This window comes from Bubalus bubalis, chromosome 2, assembly GCF_019923935.1.
Source record: "Bubalus bubalis isolate 160015118507 breed Murrah chromosome 2, NDDB_SH_1, whole genome shotgun sequence".
Classification (NCBI taxonomy): domain Eukaryota; kingdom Metazoa; phylum Chordata; class Mammalia; order Artiodactyla; family Bovidae; genus Bubalus; species Bubalus bubalis.
In genome coordinates this window covers 43,908,658-43,926,760 of record NC_059158.1, presented here as the reverse complement: position 1 = coordinate 43,926,760, position 18,103 = coordinate 43,908,658, and the positions used below count along the sequence as shown (strand labels likewise).

At 56.9% G+C, this 18,103-nt stretch overlaps 1 protein-coding gene across 2 annotated transcripts; it reads right to left on the bottom strand.

Moving 5' to 3' along the window:
* Positions 1 to 700: 700 nt before the first annotated feature.
* LEMD2 (LEM domain nuclear envelope protein 2) lies at positions 701 to 17,047 on the bottom strand. Of its 2 annotated transcripts, XR_003105271.3 has the most exons (10): positions 16,315 to 17,047; positions 14,668 to 14,708; positions 11,437 to 11,512; positions 8,392 to 8,468; positions 7,390 to 7,469; positions 5,600 to 5,745; positions 4,531 to 4,632; positions 4,352 to 4,454; positions 3,165 to 3,352; positions 1,917 to 2,048 (listed from the first exon to the last, which is right to left on the bottom strand). XR_003105271.3 is itself a non-coding variant. In XM_006050336.4 (9 exons), exons 1-9 carry the CDS (start codon positions 17,003 to 17,005, stop codon positions 1,898 to 1,900), a joined length of 1,467 nt encoding a protein of 488 aa, XP_006050398.2. In that variant the 5' UTR covers positions 17,006 to 17,044; the 3' UTR covers positions 701 to 1,897. The 2 variants fall into 2 exon arrangements, 1 of the variants encoding a protein (XP_006050398.2); XM_006050336.4 differs by lacking the exon at positions 3,165 to 3,352 and having other exon boundaries at positions 701 to 2,048; positions 16,315 to 17,044.
* Positions 17,048 to 18,103: the final 1,056 nt, after the last annotated feature.

Sequence of the window (18,103 nt, the reverse complement as noted above, 5' to 3'; positions counted from 1 at the left end):
CACGTTTCCAGCTGATGGGAGGATGGCAGGATGGCGCTAACCTGCCAAACGCACCCATGGGGCCGGGCAGTGGAGCGGCCTTCATCCCAGGCTGACTCAGGAAGGCCCACCGCACGTGGCGCTAACCCCCACTGCTAGCAGCTCACCCGCTGTGCCCCCAGGGTACAGGCAATGCTGGTAGAGAGCGGTAGGACCCCCAAAGCCCTCCCTGCAACCTTCTGACTCCACTGGAGGGACTCCCACACATCCCGAGCTGTGTTCTCCCCAGTGGCCAGCCCCGAAGAGACAAGATTGCCATCAACGTCCACTTCCTGCTTCCCTGGGAGTCACCATCAGTGGCCGAGACACCCCGTCCAATCTCACCCGGCTCTTTCTCCCCTTCCTACGGCAGGTGCTCAGCACCTCTGGGAGCCTCTGTGGCCTTGAGGGAGGCAGAAATGGGGCAGGAGAAAGTGGCCCCCGCTTCTTACTACCCAGAGCCCAGGCATACATCTTTTGAGTTCAACCTGCAGGGCAGCGTCATCACACCGTGTTATAAAGTGGAGACTGAGGGTCCAAGGTATGTGGTTTGCCTGAGGCCGCTCCCGCCTTCTCTCGCAGAGTAAGTCTCCCTGGCCAGCGCTTAATAACTCTGCACGTTGCCTCTCCTTACACATTGCTTTGAGGGGAGAGGGAAAGAACCACGGACGAGAACCACATCCATTTTTAATAAGTATTTATTTATCCAACAGTTCAGCCCTGATAGTGAAGCCTGTTGCAGTTTCTTCTGGCTGGAGCCTGCTTATGAGACCTGCTTTGCCATGGGGCAGGCGCTGGGATTCCAGGCCCGCCCATCACCCCAGACATCAGAGGAAATGAGAGAGTATTGCTCAAATGAGGGAGACTGGCGCTTTATTAAGGAAACAAAAAATACCAGTAAGACCAGAGAGGTGCTTAATGCCTTTTGGAGGCAGCTGTTCCGTCTCCTCGGCTCGTCCCCTCCCCCGCCCGCCGCGGACCAAAGCCCGCGGGGATGTGGCTCACCCGGAGGGGCCCCAGCCCTGAGCTCATCAGGCCCCCGCGAGGGTTTGGGGGCGCTCCGCCGGCGGGGAGGGCGGGGCGCGAAGGGCTAGAGCCCGGGGCGGCAGGGGGCGCCCTCACTCCCGCCCGGAGCCCAGCAGCCGAGGTTCCGGCAAATCGCCCCGGGGCGGGGAGGCGGGGTGGTCACCGTCAACCCAGCGATCCTCACCCACAGGGAGTTCCAGGCTCCGCGGGGCCGCCCAGCTGGCGGCAGCCCGACTCGCCTCTCCGCGGGGTTCCTTCCGGGATATCACCCCAGCTGCTCAGGCCCCCCAGCCAGAGCCCTCGCGCGCCCAGACCGTGTCTAAACAGTTCTCCTAGGGTACTTAGTTCTAACTTCCAGCCCCTTCCCCTCGGGATCACAGGCCCCACCCAGCTCGAGGAGGCTTTCTCCCTCACTCCTGGGCTCCCCAGGAACACCCCGCGAAGGCACATGACCAAGCTGCTCCCCAGGCCCTGCCGCCCCAGCCCGCCACCCCAAACCACCTCCCGCGGGCGCGGTGGGCTCACCGGGTGCACACTTGCTCTGCAAGGGCTCATGGCCCCTGCGCTTTTATTTTTTCGTGAAAAACCAACCCCTCTCCTCTTTGTGCCAGCAACACTGGGTAGAGAGGATGGCCAGATGCAGAGGCAGCGGCCCCCTGGCTCCTCCCCTTGCCCTCTAAGGACGCTCACGTTTTCCCACGGAGCCCAGTCTCACACCTTTGGAACCAAGGTCAGGAGGCGGGTGAGTCAAGGCAAGTGTGAATTCAGCACCGGCAGGGCGTGGCCCTCTCGCGTCCGTCCCGGAGGGGACTGGCCTGGGAAAGGCTTATTCGATACCGCCCCCGCCCAGGGTTTATCGCTCTGAGTCAGAGAAGGAAGAGGGCTTAGTCCATCTCCACACCAGCATATCTTCCCCGGCCACGCGGTGGGACTCCGTCTGGATCCGTGATTCGTTGGAGGCCAGGAACTCCACCGCCCGGTCCCACACCCGCTTCATGCGCCTCCTGCAGAGAGGGGGAGGGGAAGCTCAGGAGGCCAGCCGGCCCAGGGCTGCCAAGAGAGGTGGGCTGTGGATGCCCTCTGTACCAAAGCAGGGAGCTCACCTAGAATTTATCTATCTGCGGGAAGAGTGGTCAGGTGCTAACAGGACTCATGCAGAGGAGAGAAATTTCGTGAGCCCACAGAAAGGCTTCCTCAACCTTCTCTGCTCCAAAAGCTTTCAGTTAAAGGGAGCTGAAAGGGGCTGCAGCTCCCCGCGCCCACCCCAGGTGTCCAAGCGGGAAGACTTGCTAGGACTTGATACTGCAGCAGGCCTGCCACCCCCTCCAGTGAGGGCTGCATTTTAATGTCTTGTGTGGGCCAATTAGACAGTGACCACTGGGCTGTTGAGTCCAGACTCCACAGCACTTCAGGGGATGGGGCTGAACTAAGCCTCCAGCGGGGGAGGCCTGGACGCTGGAGCTGCCTGTGGAAACAGAGCCACCAGGTCGGGCCATCTTTGCAGTGATCAGAGTCCCTGCTCTTTGGGGTCCCCGGGGCCCTGCACCCCCTCAGACAGCCTCCTAGTTTCTCTTTGCTCCTCTAGACCAGACAGGAAGATCCCAGGGCGGTGGGGGAGGGCTGCTCTGATGTCTACCCTTTGGTGAGACCCAGCCTCATGTCTGACTGCAGACCACTCCCCAGCACTCCAAGCATGCAGTCAATGTTGGGGGGGTGTGTGGAGCAGGGCGTTCAGCGGGGAGCGCGGATGGAGGGAAGCTCCGGAGGTGGCTCCTGATTCAGGAGGCAGAGCGGGGTCTCAGGGCTTTGTTCCCGGGGAGGTCAGGTCCAAACCCCAGGGCTGTTCAGCAGTCCTCACTTGGCTGGTCTGGCCCTGGCCCCGGGGACCGAGACCTTCACAGAGGCTCCTGAGCAGGGAGGGCCTCACTCGGTCCCTTCCCGGGCCGCCCATTATCAGGTGATGAGCAAGCTGGCCCGCGTGCCTCCCCAAACCAGCTCTTCAGAGCTCCCTCACCGCCCACAAGCAGGCCCTCCCCGCAGGGCAGCGTGCGCACGCAGGGCTGACTGATCGCCTGTGTCCCCATGAGCCAAGGGCTCGGCTGCCCTGACCGAGCACCCACCAGCGGCCTCCCCGAGAGCTGGAGGGCTGCGGTGGCCTTGTGCGGGGGCCCACTGGTCATCCTACACCCTGTCAGTCTGCTTGAAGTTCCCTGCCTGTCGCCATCCTGGGGCTGGGGTGGACGTGAGTGCGCCTCAGCATCTTCACATCTTCCAGCTCCTCCTGGACTGACAACCACAGAGCCCGGCACTGGGAACATAGAAAAGGTGCCAGCCCACGGTCTCCGAGCAGGTTCCTTACCGTCCTTGTGCCTCAGTGTCCTCATCTGTAAAGTGGGGTCCTCGCTGTTCCCCCCACCCCCCAGGACCATGCTGAAGGTGGAGCGAGAGAGCACGGCACCTGGCCGGAGAACTCAGTAGAGTGTGAGCCCACACTGAAGTGGGCCCTCCCTGCTGGCCACCTCCTGGGACTCTGGCCCCAGATTCTACCCCACCCCTGGGTTTGTCAGGGATCCATCCAGCATCTGCAGCCCACAGGGACAGAGGTCCCGGAGTCGTGCATGACAGTGGCCGGCCAACTCCTCCCATGAGTCGTGAGCCCATTCACTGCTGTGAAACGCTATTTCCAAGAACAGGTGTGTGCATTCGTGTATGGGAACTGGACTGTGTTATCTTAGGTAAGACACGTTTCTGACTGTGCATCATGGCTAATGACGTGTGAAAAACAACCCCCTCTTCCTCGCCAGTGACTGATTCAAGGAGAGATGAGTCACTGGCCAGTGGAACCTCAGAGGTGTGTCCCCAGAGGCTCCTGGAGATGCTTTTCCCGCTCAGGAGAGCGGCAGGGGGCCCACCTCCCCTCCACCGGCTACAGGGCCGGCGCTGGTCTGCCTGTTGGCCGCCACTCTGTGCCCACAGAGACCACCCGCCAGCTGACAGCATCCGCAGAGGGCAGGAACAGGAGAGCCCCAGAGCGGTGCGACCAAAGACCTGACCGTGCTGTCCCTGACCTCCATTTGTGGAGCCCGTCAGGTCCTTCCCTGCAGAGCCACTCAGGAGGAAAGGAGACCGAGGACTCACTGTCCAGAGCACCCATCAGTATCAGCACCAACAGTGTGGCGTCTCCAGAGCAGTGGCAGCAGGGGGGCAGAGGCGGGGGATGGAGCCTCAGGCTGGGACCCGGGGCTGAACCGCCCCCGCCCTGCACGACTGGCCCGGGGCCCTCAGCGAGGTCTGAGCGGGGACTCACCGGCTCTGCGGCGGGATCAGGGTGTCGCGCACGTGCAGAATGCCCACGTATGGGTAGCGCTCCATGTCCTGCTCCCAGTCTACGTAGTGGTCCTGGACCACGTCTGCGGGACAGAGGGCGCTGTTCAGGGTGAGGCCCCGCGGTGGGGGGCCAGCAGCCCTCCCCCGGGGGCCACGCACCTATGATCTTCTTCACCATTTCATACATGGCCTGCTCCTCCTCTTCCAACTTCCGCCACCGGTACTTCAGGAGGATCAGGAGCCCCCACAGGAAGGCCAAGCCTGGGAGGGGACAAAGCGCGGTTAATCCCGCCCGCCACTTTCCCTGGCCAGGAGCCCACTGGCTCTCACGGGGCAGGTGGCTGTGCTGGAGGCTGAGGGGGTGGCGTCCCAACTGTGTGAGACCCGGGCTAGCAAGCAGGAGGCGGAGGATGGGACATGCGGGGTTGGGGGAGACAAGCTGTTCAGTGGTCATCTTCCTCCCGCCGGCTGTCACCAGAGCGGAGTCCCTAGTCCTCCTCCCAGCCTCATTCCCGGGCTTTCATCTTCTCCCTTGTGAACCAGAACTCGCGATTCATACATATATACATGCCAGGCCCTTTGTATTCGAGATGCTGCTGCCGATAATGATGTCTGTGCCTGCCCGCGTTGGGAAGGGAGCCGTGCGCACGCCCAGACGGCCTGTGATTTGTAAGCCGGCTCTCTCTGCAGAGTCAGGCAGCTTCTGTGACACGGCCTTTCGCCTTCACAGACGCCCCAAGGTCTCCGCTCAAAGGCAGCCCCTGATGTCGGGAGACTCCCCTTTGCTGCTCAGTGCCCCGGGCCTGGCTTGCTTTCGTCAGGCATCTGCAGCTCCTCAGCAGGTGCTCACATTGTTCAGGGAGTAAAATCAGGCCAAGCTCCGGCTGCGTCTTCCCTGCTGTGCGGCCTGTACTCTGGAGCCCGGGGAAGGACGGTGCCCGACTGTAGCCCAGGCCGGGTGCCCCTTCGGGATGCTGATGGCCCCCACCCTAAACCAAGATTTTCCAGTTAATCTCTGTGCGCCAGCTGCCGGGCCTCCAGAGGAAAGCTGACCAGGGCAGTGGTGGACCACGTCATCCCCGTTTCACTAGACAGACCTCAGGTTCACTGGGCAGAAATGAACTCCGTGGGCCTGGGTTTCTAGACCTTGGCTCCTGTGCTCCAAGTGTTGCTGAGCTGGGCTGCGGAGGCGCTGCAGGCGGGGCGGGGGGCGGGGGGCGGGACTTACACCAGAAGCAGAGGAGCAGGCTGGTAACAGCTGTGAGCAGGGCGCGGCTCAGGCGGCAGCCAACACCCATGCGGGGCCGCGAGGACTCCAGGCAGGCCACCTTGTCCACCGTGGTCACCAGCTCGGACGGGTCCTCCCCTTTCAACCTAAGACAGGACACAGGGCTGTAAACAGGCCCAAAAGCCCTGAGGAGCCGCTGTAGAAGCCTCACTTTCAGCAGAAAGAGGAGGAAGGAGGGGCTGGGAAGCCTCCACTTGCTGATAAAATAGACTTGTACCCTGGCTGCACTCTTCCCAGAAATTTCCCACGTTGGCTACTTAGAAAGAATAAAGCTTTAAAGACGGCAGCAGGCTTGAACCCCTGCCGCTAAAGTGACGCCCCCCTCTGTTGGGTCGTTGACAACCCCTCTCAGCGTGTGGAAGATTAAACTGTAAATTGCATTCCCACCTCCCAGCACAGAGAAATGGAGATGTTTACGGAATCGCTGGCTTTGCGAGGCATGGCGAGGGACTGAAACAGTCCGGGAGGGGGTGCTTCTCCTTGGCGACAAGGAGGCACGTCGGCTGTTTAAGTGCAGAGGCCACGGAGTGCCACAGGGCCCCGCAGCACGAACAGGCCCGGCTCCCAGAGGCCAGACCCCAGCCTCAGCGAGGGGGGCATCGGGACGCTGGGAGACGCCACCGTCCTTCTAGGAGGCAACAAGTCCCTGCTCTGGACTGCATGCTGAATGGCTGGTGCTTGAACTGTTGCGATTTCTCATGACCGACTTCCTTAAAAAATTTTTTTTCACATGGAAGCGTAGTTGATTTACAATGTCGCGTCAACTACTCTGTACAGCAAAGTCCCGCGACCTACTTCTAATGCTGGTCCTGGGGGCTGGGCTCAAACCAGGCTGCCCCCTCCAACGGGAAAAGGCGGCGTCATCATTCCTGTGTTGGCAGCTTCGGCGTGTGCTGCCAAGGATAAAAATCCGTGTTCTTTGCCTTTTCTAACACTTGGGAAAATCGCTCAGCCACTCAGGGAAGGTTTATTATGATTTTTTTTAAAGCCAACGAATTCTAATCGTGCCATGCATCCAGTTATCAAGCTTCAGGCTCAGCTGCCCGAGGGGCTTCCGCTGGCTGCACTGCTGATGGAATTAGTAATTTGAGTGGATTAGAGAGGAAGAGAACAAAACCCCAGAGTGTGCTTTAGTATCAGCAGCTGTAGCCTGAACAGAGACCTGACAAACCCTGAGGGGTGGGGGGTGATGAGGCAGGGTCTCCCCAGCAGGGGACTCCCGCATCTGCAAGTGGCTGGTGCCCCCACCGCTGGGTTGAGGAGCCAGTCGGGGGCCTTTCAGGAGGGTGAGTGCGCTGTTTCTGCAAACCATGCTCACCAGGGACAGGAACAGGCCAAACCGCCCAGCTGGAATAAAACCCGGTCTCTCCATTTACAGTTTCCATACTGAGTGAAACCAACATACAGAATCACCTCATCTACAAATGAAAATTAGCACCAAGGAAAGGCAGCACAGAAAAGTGCCTTCACCAGCAAATGGTGGGGGCCAGCAACGGGAAGGGGCACAGCCTGAGTTACTTGAAACAGGTGTAGCTGGACTGCCAGGCAATCACCCTGATGCTTGGATTTTTGCAACTCATCCTAAACTGCTCCTCCCGTGGCATCACTGACCCTTCTCCCTCCACTGCTCAGCTTCAGGCCTGGCCCTTGATGACTCAGCTGGGAGACCTGGCCTCCACCTCCGGGCCCCAGACGCCAGAGCCACTGGGCGAGGAGAGGGCCTTACTCACCAAATGCCCACGTCCTTGTTACTGCTCAGTATCCAAGTCAGCGCGGCTTCAAACTTGGTGGAGGAGCTGCTGGTCACATTCTGTGGGAGGGGGCGGGGGAGATTAGCACTCCGTCTGGGCAGAGCAGCTGGGTCGTGGAAGCCCCCTTTGTTCTCCACGTGCCCCCAAGCCTCGCTCCACTAAACGCATAGCAAACTGGTGGGATGGCAATCTGGGGCAGATGATCCCGGAGAAGAGGCTGTAACTGGAGGAGGTGATATGGAAGCACGCGTGGGAAAACGGGGCAGGTCTGCGGCAGCTGGAGGAATGCAGTTTCCTCAAGGGCCGCAGTGCCAGGCCAGAGAGCTGGCAGCTCATCTGGATGGACGTGGAAGACGACGTGGGGGCAGGGGCCCTCCCTGCAGCCAGAGCCGGCCGTGTGGCCTTGCGCAAAGACCCTCCCCTCTCCGGGCCCCAGGTGCCTCATCGGTGAAACGAAAACTGGATGAGGTGACCCCTTGGGTCTCTCTCTGCCGGCTCTAAAACCTGTAATTCTGTCCACCTGAGGCCACATCGAAAATCAAAAGGACCCGGAGCAACCCGGATGGTAATCCTAAGGGGGAAGTGAAATGGCAGGTGAAATATCTTAAATAAGCTGCTGAGAAGGGGAAAATGAGCCAGAAGAGGAGCAAGTCACAGGACTGCTCCAGGAAGGGCAGGGCAGCGGCCCGGTCAGCTGGCTGGGGGGCAGTGGGTCAGGGGCGAGCTGCCTGCAGGCCGGGCCCCGGCTCTCAGCTCACCCTGGGCCCAGTCACCCCTCTGCTGCCTTAACTTCAGGGAGCTGAGCACTCAACTGTGTTAAAAAAAAAAAAAAATCTTTTTTTTTTTTTTTAAAGGGAAAGCAAACAAGCCAAAAAGCAAACACAAAACGAGGAAAAAAACCAAAACAAAACACAGGGCTTGAAAGATCAATACAGAACACCAGGACCTCCGGGGAATGGACGCACACGGCAGCCTACTTACTGCTATATATTCCTGGGCTTCCATGACAGGAATGCATTTGCTCTTTAGCTTCTCTGGATTTCCACATTCAAAATTACCTAGGAGGGGAAAAAACACACATTCAAACACAAAGAAGAGGTAAAAAAAATTTACCTGGCAACCGACTGAACACGGCAGCAAGAATCAAGCCATCAGCTCTGACGGGGAGCGTGTGGCCCGCCGGCCCTGACAGCTGTGGGGCATCTTCACTGTGCAGCAAGATCAAAAGCCACTTAGCTTGGATCGAGGCCAGATCATTAAAACCTGACCTGCAAAGCAGTGCAGCAATTTGCATTAAATGACTAAAAAGCTGCCCAATACCAAGGTCTGTTTGCAACTGATCCCTAAAAGGATCAGACAGACAGCTCTGGAAGGTACTGGGATGGGACTATAAATAAACGCAGCCTGGGAAAAGAAAGGCAGGGAGGCCGCTGCACTGCAGGGGTTCTGACTGGTCACAGGCTGGTGACCTAGAATGCCAGGTTTTGAGGGGCCCTGGGGAGTGATGGCCAAGGAGAAGGGGTGTCTGTGTGCTGGGACCCTGGCACGGTGCTCCAAAGCCCTCTGCTGAGCACCCTGTACAGCCGGCTCCCACTTAGGGTAGCTGGGAGCCTCGCCCTTCGTCTGGCCCAGGCTTCCAGGCCCGGCCCACAGACCAGCCCCTCTGAAAAGGCCCCAGCCATGGGGGCCTCGTTTAGCCAGATCAGCTGGCCTTGGGGCCCAGCCACAGCCCTTAGCTCCCGATCACCCGCTGTGGCTCACTAGCCAGCAGCTGCTTTACTACGAGACCCCATGGGAGCAGGGACTGTGTGAGGCTGGGCCTTAACCCCTCACCGGCCTGACTGCCCTCAGCTTGGCACAGCCTGGGCTCCGGATGGCCAGTCTGTATGTGTCTGTGTGCTGGGGAGAGAGTGGCTGAAGATAATATCACAAAAATCCTGAGAATGAACTGAAGCCTGCTCCTCGCCCCCCAGCAACCAGATCTTCCTACTTCAAAGCTGGCCTTGTCCTTCTGGGCCCCCTGAGACTCAGCTGGCTTCTCCCATGCTCCTGCCCGGCCCCAGACTGCCCTGCCCTGCCCTGCTCAGGCTGCTGGGACCACTGCCTAGGTCTTCTGGTTTCCTCCTCTCCCCTTTCGTATCCATGTTTGGTCAACAAAGCTTTAAAATGATCCTGCTTAGGCGACACTCTTCCACTCAAAGTGCTGCCTTCCTGCACCTGGGTCTCTGTCCGTCACTCCCCTGCTCCAAGCCTTCCTGCCTGCAGGATGGAGCTGCAACGGCCTGGTAACCATGGCTGACCAGGTGAGACTCAATCACGCTCCCTGTTTCTCCTTCCTCATGCAGCTGCTTCCAACCCAGACTCTGTAATTTCCTGCCTCTTTGGCCCTGCATTTCCCCAACAAATACGTATCTCATCCCACCTGGGCTTGAAGGCCTGGCAGAGAGACCCCTTCCCCTGTGACACTTTCCTGACGGCTCCAGCCAAAAGGCACTGTGCCTCCCAGAACTTCTAGCCTCTTGGTTCCCATCTATCAGCATTTTATGTCACCCCATGGTCAGGGGGGTGGATGGGCTGCCTCTTCTACTGGACCACAGGCAGTCTATGGACAGGATCCTTGAGTCACCTTGTATCCTGCAAAGGCCAGCTCAGTGCCCCGTCTATAGCTGACCTCCAACAGGAGGAAGGGGACAGAGTATGGCCAGAGAGCCTGCACTCCTCTGCAGCCTGTCTCAGTGAGAGGCAAAGCCTCAGAAGACAGCGGGTACCAGGCCCCCTGATGACAAGAGCCAGGACCACGTATGGAGGGTGGGAGGGGGAGAACTGCCTACTGGGATCCATAGTTTAAGAGTGGAGCTCCTCAACGTCACCTCCTGGGGGCCTCGGTAAAGCCCAGACTTTGACGCGATGGATTTGAGATGAGCCCGAGATGCTGCATTTCCAGTAAGCTCCTGGGTGACGCTGACGCGGCTGTGCTGAGACCACAACCGAGTCACCAGGTGCCAAATACGCCCTCCGGCCAGAATTTACATGCCAACACCTGGGCCAAGACTGACTGTGATGCTGTGAGCCCCGACCCCGCCTCTCCTCCAGGGGCTCACAGAGGCCCCCGTGACCAGCCTGGGCCCCCCGCAGTCAGGAGGGAGGAGGTGCAGAGCTGAGGCTCACAGGCTTGGCCCCGAGGGCTGAGGGCCGAGTCCAAGTCCACTCAACCTTGACCTCCCGGCGACGGCCTTAGACAAGGGCTGGCCCTGTATGTGAGCGGCGCCCCTTGAACCTCCTGCAGACTGATGTCTGGTTTTTGTGATGAAGACCCTTAACACAGGCACACGCCCTGAGCGGTCACCACGTCATCAGTGGTTCTGAGAGCCTCCTGGATACCAGGAGAGGACAGAGTATGACGGTGCCACCTCGGGCCTCAAGGAACACGTTTACCAATGGAAACAGTGGCGGAGATTCCGCACGGAGGCGTTTCCAGGGGGCGTCTTGGGAGGGGGTTGAGAAGGCCCTCTTCTAGAGAACGGCACTTGGCTTTCATTTAGTTAAGAAAAGACAGACCTAAGATCACTCGGAGAAATGGGGAGACTGAGGCCCTGAGATGTCAGGGACTGGTCCAGCATCCCACAGGGGGATCACGGGTCCGTGACACCAGGGCCCTTGAGGGCCGGACGGGCCTGACGGTGCTCGGCCCACCACCCAGACCACTTGCTGCCTGCAGAAGCCTCTGCACCTGACCGGGCCGACATGGTACAGGGAGGCCCTCCAGGTTGGGAGTCCTAGACTCTGAGACGGCCTGAGGCCTGGTCCCTTCCAACACCACAGGGACCCCCAGAACATTAGGTGGAGGGCGCCCCAGAGAATGGGTGCACCTGCTGAAAGGGAATCTATGTTCTGCTCAGATGCAAGGCTTACACGGGATGTGCCTGTGGGGGATGTGGGGAAGGTGAGGCGTGGCTTCTGGGAGACAACCGCGGCACCTCGGCCTCGGCCCGCTGAGGAGGCTCTGGCCTTGGGCAGCCTACTCACCCGCCTGGATGGCCAGGAAGTTGTACAGCTCGTGCAGCAGCTCCAGCAAGGCCGCCTTCTGCTTGGCCTGACAGAACTGGAAGGGCACAGGACAAGCGGTCAGCAAGGCGGCATGGGTGAGGGGCCTGGCTGCCTGCTTTCATCTCCTCAGCCACCCTGTCAAGAGCTAGGCCGCAAGGACAGCCTCACACCTTAAAACAACGACAGCAGCAAATTCTGCCAAGAGGTGGGCCCAGGGGTAGGGTCGATAAACACCAGGTCGACTGACTGAAAAGAACACCGAGAAAACAGAGGCAGACTGACAACAGACGCGGTAACCGCCAAGGGCCGACATTCCAGAGGCTCCCAGGCCCCGGCCCCCGGGTTCCCGCCGGGATAAAGGCCACCAGCCGTGGGCAACGCGGCACCCGGGCTCCTCAGAGGGCAAAGCCACTGCCGCATGACGCAGGGGGAGACATCTGCTCTCCCCCTGGGCCATTCCCATCAAGTTTTTGGAGAGGCAAGTACCTACAGTCTGCCTGTGGATTGTCTACTTTGCGCATTATCTGCTGCAAACGTTTAATCTTAGATTCTTCTAGAAATGGAAAATGTAGAGGAATCTGAACTGTCAGGAGGAACATGTCACCTGTGTGAGGAGAGGCACGCCTGCATGCCCACTCCTGCAGCGCCCGTGTCAGCAGGGGCACCGTTCAGCTGGACTCGCTGCATTTGGAACATTCAAAACAGGCTGCTTTTCTTTGAGAGTGGATGGGAGGTTGGGTGCTGTGCTGAGTGGTCTGTATGTGAACCCTGAAGCCTTACCACATCCCTTACTGTACCCCAATTTCTCAGGTGAGTGGCCCAAGGTTTAGAGACCAGAGGTGGCCACTAAGATCCCACAGCTTGTAGGTGGTGGAGCCGCATGGAGTGTGGCCAGTGGACTCCAAGCACACTCCCCCGCTCCAGTCCGCTTCCAGGTTGTCACCAGGCACAGCCCTGGACCGGAAGTCGGAGGTTTGGGTTCTAGATCTGGCTCTGCAGCTAGAGAAGAAACCAAGATCGCTTTCCTTCTCGGGCCTCACGTGCTGCCCCGATCTAACTTGGTTCTGAATACTCTCAGCGGCCGAGCTTTGTCCCCTCATGTGGCCTAAAGGCCTTGATGCCTTAACAAGGTACCAAATGATGTAACCAAGACTTATGCACAAGACTATAAATGTCCAAAACAACTCACATGCCTACTAGCAGAGTCAGAAACCCCAACTACTTTTTAAAGACTATTTAACGATATCGGCAAAGCTGGTAATTGTCAAATATAACTAAATATACAGAGATCCCAATTCTATAAACACATACATACACAGAGAGTGAAGGGAGGAAGAGAAGCTCCCCAAACATTAACGGTGATTATCTCTAGGTGGCAGAACCAAGGGTGGTTCTTCTCCCATTTTTCGAACTTGCTAAACATCTATCATTGTCACAATCAGGAAAGAAAAGCAGGAGCAATTAATACTGTTCCGAACTCACAGACATTTAGGCAAAGCAAGGCTGAAAGGCTGAAAGGACAGAAGGTACCAGACAATGCGACAGCCTGATTAAGATAACACACCCACTGCCAGCCCCTCCCCAGGGTTTCCGCAGAACAAAAGCAGGAAGAATGACGAGACTGGTAGAGAGCTGAGATGGGGGAAAAAACATCTGTCTCTCAAACCCAAATGCCCCTCTGGGTTTTGGGTGAGCTTGAGCCACAGAAAGTGTGAGGCTTTCAACAAGAAACTCACTCAAGCTGAGAAGTACCCCCCGAGCTGCCTGCTCCCATGTGCATCCTCCCCAAAGGCCGAGCGTGCCCCACGGAAGCTCAGTGCAGCAGAACCCAGCACCGAGCCTGCAAGGAGCCTGCGATGTCTGGTCTGGGACCCGCCTGGCCAGGCTGGGCACGTCTTTAGCGAGGAGTTGGATGGTGCCTGACGGCTCACACAGTGGGGATGAGCGCATCCCCCACTGAGGACAACCCCAGAGGGAATCTGCCCTCCGTCGTGGGTCTGACATACTCACAGGTGTGCAGGACCAAGAAACAGAAACCAGAGAGCCCGTTTCTAAACAGAAGACAAACGACTAGTATCGCCAGAGAAGTCTCACAGAAACGAAAATTTTGTTCCCGTTTTTGTTTTCTGTCTTCAAAACTCTAGTTTCCCCTTCTGGCCATGTTTCTGGGCCACTTCCTTTAATCATCAACTGCAGTTTTTACGATAGAAGGCAGATTATACTTATTATGAGTCTGTTTTTATAAAACAGTAGGGAAGCAAAGATATCTGGTGGATGAAAGCAATAAATACGTGTAATAAAAACACCCCCAAATATGACACAGCAGAAGCCGAAGAGAAATAAAACCGCTTGTCTGCATCAGGATGCCACTTCATTAACGTGGGCAACGTGGGCCTACGGATGAGTGTGTGCGGTTCCTCTCCCGGCCGCCTCCCCCTGCCCCCAACTGCCAGAGATGTGCCCTGAGGGCTGGGGGAGGCCTGGGGTTGCACACTTAATAATTAGACTACTAAGTCATGCCCTCTGGCAGCACAAGGCTCTGCCTGGCAGGATTTATGCCCTGAAAATTTACAGCCTCTATCTTCCCTAGACTACTACCTTACCGGTGGTGTCCCAGCTCCTTGCTAATGCCGTTTTCATGACTCGTAAATGGACGGGGCGGCTCACCTTCCCCAAGTATTATTTATAGGGAACATTAAAGTGTCACAAAACCAATCTATAGACTAAGAGAACTAACTCCACTTCAGATGTGTTTAAAACAACCCCTTGATGACATTTCAAATCAGAACAGCATTTTCAGAGCCAGAGAGGAACGACCTGAGCATGTGGAATTGAGAACCTGGCCTCCTGGCACTTAAAACGCAGCCCGCCCTTCCTCCTGAAGCCAGGGAGCTTGAGAGGCCACCACCCACTGCACCCCCCAGATAGACTCAGGCAGAAGATCAAAGCCCTCGATGCTGCGGTTGATGGGAGAGCTCCTATAACAAGTCAGGGGTTGGATCTTGGGAGCTCAAATTCTGTTTCAAGTACTCCTTCATGGCCACAATTGAGTCTGACATGTACATCACAGAACACGATATGATTCTGGTACGTTACAGGAAGCACTCCTGAAAATGATCCTTTTATGATCTTTTTCTGGGCAAGTTTACCTCCCGACGGAGGCTAACATCCTTGAGAGGAATAGCGAAAGCTAGAAAAACTCAAACTCACCTCATCTGTTTTTGTCTCACAGTCCACTGGCAGTAATTTCACTGAGACCAAGAAAAGAAACAGAGGAAATTAAAAGTGTGGGTTTTGGAAAAGGGTACAAAAAGGGATCATTCTCAAAATTCAGAGGAAGTAAAACATTACCAACAAAAAGGCGGGGATTAGAAAGATATCATCTAAATGAAGCATTTAAAAAATGTAGGCAGTAAAATGTAAAGGGGTTCTCAGTTCTGGATTAAGAATTAGGACACCTGTTTTCTAATCTCAGGGAAAAATGATTAGCCACAGGATATTGGGTAACTACTCACTTAACCACTCTGAACCTCTGGTTTCTTCATCATAACATGGGATCACTAAAGCCTTCCTAGCCTAATTTAGACTCATTGTCAAAGACAAGATATATGGTGGTTCTGTAAACTGTAAACAATGTTATGTTAAACATGTTTAATACCATCGTGGGAGGGGAATTCTACGTAAATTTCCAGTATTTATCCAAGAGCTCTTGTCTTACAGCATCTCAGCAATGAGTATGACAGTATACTGTTTTTTGACATCACCAATGTAGTTACAGTTAGAACCAGTACAGTTCCATGACACTCCTGGGTCTATTTAATTTCTCTAGCAAGTGGATAACCTGCTCTCATAGTCAAGAGATTATCTGAGTGTGTGCATAAGTCTGGGATCCCCGCGCCCACAGACTTCCTCATACACCCAAATATCCATCTGCTCCAACAGCTAAGACATAATTTAGCTTTTCCCTGCATTTTGGCTGTTTGTGCTAGGCATGGAAAAATGTGGCTGGGAATACTACTAATCACATTCATTTTTGTAAAGAGTATTAAAAGCTGGTGAACTTAAGGGTCACTTTATACTTAAATTTATAAAGAAATGGTCACTCTGCTGTTTCCTATTAGCCTGGAGAATTCTGGAAGAAGCAAATTTCCCTTTTAGAAAACACACAGATCCTTAACTATTCGTTAACATACTGTATCTGGCAGATCTCATTCTGCCATGTCTCATCACAGAACTAACTGTGGACAGAGGCATGGCTGGGAATATCCTTGAGTCACAGGACCCTCTCTTAACACATTCCATGAAGGTGCTGCAAACAGTGATAAATGCCACCATTTACATCAGTTTAAACTCTTTAAAGGCTCTTGCACGCCTGTCTGAGGGTCCCTTGGGCCAAAGAAGAGGAGGATGTGGCCTTTTAGGTGCTGCAAAGCTGGGACCCCAATCAGAACCTACCTCTGCACGGGTGACCTGGGGCACTAGCAAGAAATCAAAAGGGAGGGCAGAACTCAAAAGGAGTGGGGGTGGGCCTTCAGAGGGTTGTGTTAGAGAGCTTTCTCTAGAGAGTGAAAAGTAAAAGTGACTACGGAAAGAATGCTTCCAGCACGTGCTGGAAAGGGAAGTTAAGTAGGGAGGGCTAGGGCCGAAAATAAGAATAGGAGGAAGTGAAGACAGAAATGATTGCAGATGCAGGAATCCCACAGCTGGAGGAAGGAAAGTCTTTAAGTCTGGAGGGAAGAAGGTGGCCTGAGGTATCTAACAGGCCCGGGACGTGCGGCCTGGCGCTGAGAGGCCCGGGGGTCGTTCCGGGGACACCCGCGCGCCCAGCGCCCTCCCCTGCGCCGGCCCGGGACGTACTGTTGTCCTCCGCCTCCTGCGGCGCCGAGGGCTTGCCCATCTTCACCCAGAGGATGCCCAGGAAGAGGAGCAGCAGCCCCAGGCTGGCCCAGAGCAGGAGCCGGGACAGGCAGCTTTCCAGCCGCCGCCCCGCCTCGGGCCGGGCGCGCGCCGAGGCCGCCGGGCCGGCTCTCGTCGCCCGCAGGCCCGGGCGCGGGTCGGGGCCGAGGAGGGCGGAGGGCGGCCGCGCCGAGGCCGGAGACGCGGCCCACCAGCGCCGGAGCCCGGGGCTGGCGCCCGGCGCGGTCCTGCCGAACGGCCGGCCGTCCTCGTCCTCCTCGGAGCTGCCCCGGGCGGAAGCGCGGCGTCTGAGCGGCGCGGGGCGGGCGAGGCCGCGGCTCCCGGACCAGGAGGCCGCGGGGGCTCCGAAGTCACCGTAGGCCCCGGGCGTCGCATAGGCCGGGCCCGAAGCCGCCGGGGAGAGCCAGGGCTCCGCCCGCGGGGAGGCCGCGGCGGGCCGGGCGCGCAGCGGCGCCTCCTCGCGCAGCCGGGCCGCCTCCCGCGGCCGCTCCTCGCCGCGCAGCCGGGCCTCGCCGCGCAGGCGGCGCAGCTTGTTGCGGTAGACGTCCCGGGTGGTGTCGGTGATGGGGCCCGGCTGGAAGCCCAGGGCCTGCAGCTCCCGCCGCAGCTCCAGGTCCGACAGACCGGCCATGGCCAGGACACCGCCCCCGGCGCGCGCCGCACCCGGAACTGCTCCCGCCCGCGGCCGCGGCGGAGCGGGCGGGGCTCCGCGCCATGACGGGAAGGTCAGTGGTGGCCGCCATATTGGGAGGTCTGTGACGTTCGACGTGTGGCCATGATGGTGAGGTCAGACTCGGCCTCCCAGGGCCACCATGTTGGTGAGGTCTGAGGGCGTTTTGGGGGGGGTTTATTTTTGGTTTCCTTTTCTCTTTCCCATCTTGCTCACTCCTTCTCCCTGTAAGACCAAGTGTTCTTTCTCTCTGAATCCTCCACCCTTTCGTTGGGTGGAGGCATGGTGGTGGTAGTTTAGTAGCTAAGTCGTGTCCAACTCTTGCAAGCCCATGGACTGTAGCTTCCCAGACTCCTCTGTCCATGGGATTCTCCAGGCAAAAATACTTAAGTGGATTGCCATTTGCTTCTCCAGGGGATCTTCCTGACCCAGGGATCGAACCCAGGTCTCCTGCATTGCAGGCAGATTCTTTACCGACTGAACTAAGAGGGAAGCCTTAGGAGGGAGGCATGGTAGGCGCTCAGTAAAGTCATACTGAATTGCTCAATGGTGCAATCAGTAAACGAAGGATCTAGCCACCACCTTACAGCCACCCGTATTGGTGAGCCCTCAGGCAACAAAGGGTGGAAACAAGGAATGCCCACCATCTAGCAGTCATCAAGCTGCAGCCACCCTCAAGGTGCAGCTTGAGGAAACGTTGGATGAGAAAACACAGGATACTAGCTCCAGATAACTGAGGCGCATATCAAAGGAATAATTTCAGTGAGCTCAGTTTCTTGTATCTTCCCAAACATAAAAAAGTGCTAAATCTCTTAATTTGAGATATCTGGTTTTCCTTTATTGACAGTAATCTTTTGTCACGACTACCTGGTATTGTTGCAAAAACTCATCTCATGGCTTCCCCTCTTCCTCTTCTGAACAGTTTTCTCAGGCTTATCTGAGAGGCTGTCTCCTGGGTTTACAGTCCTAAGAACGTCCACCAAATAAAATATAATTTTCAACTTTTAGGTTATACATTTTTTTTTAAGTCAACAGTGGTGAAAGAGAAGCCCTGCCAAG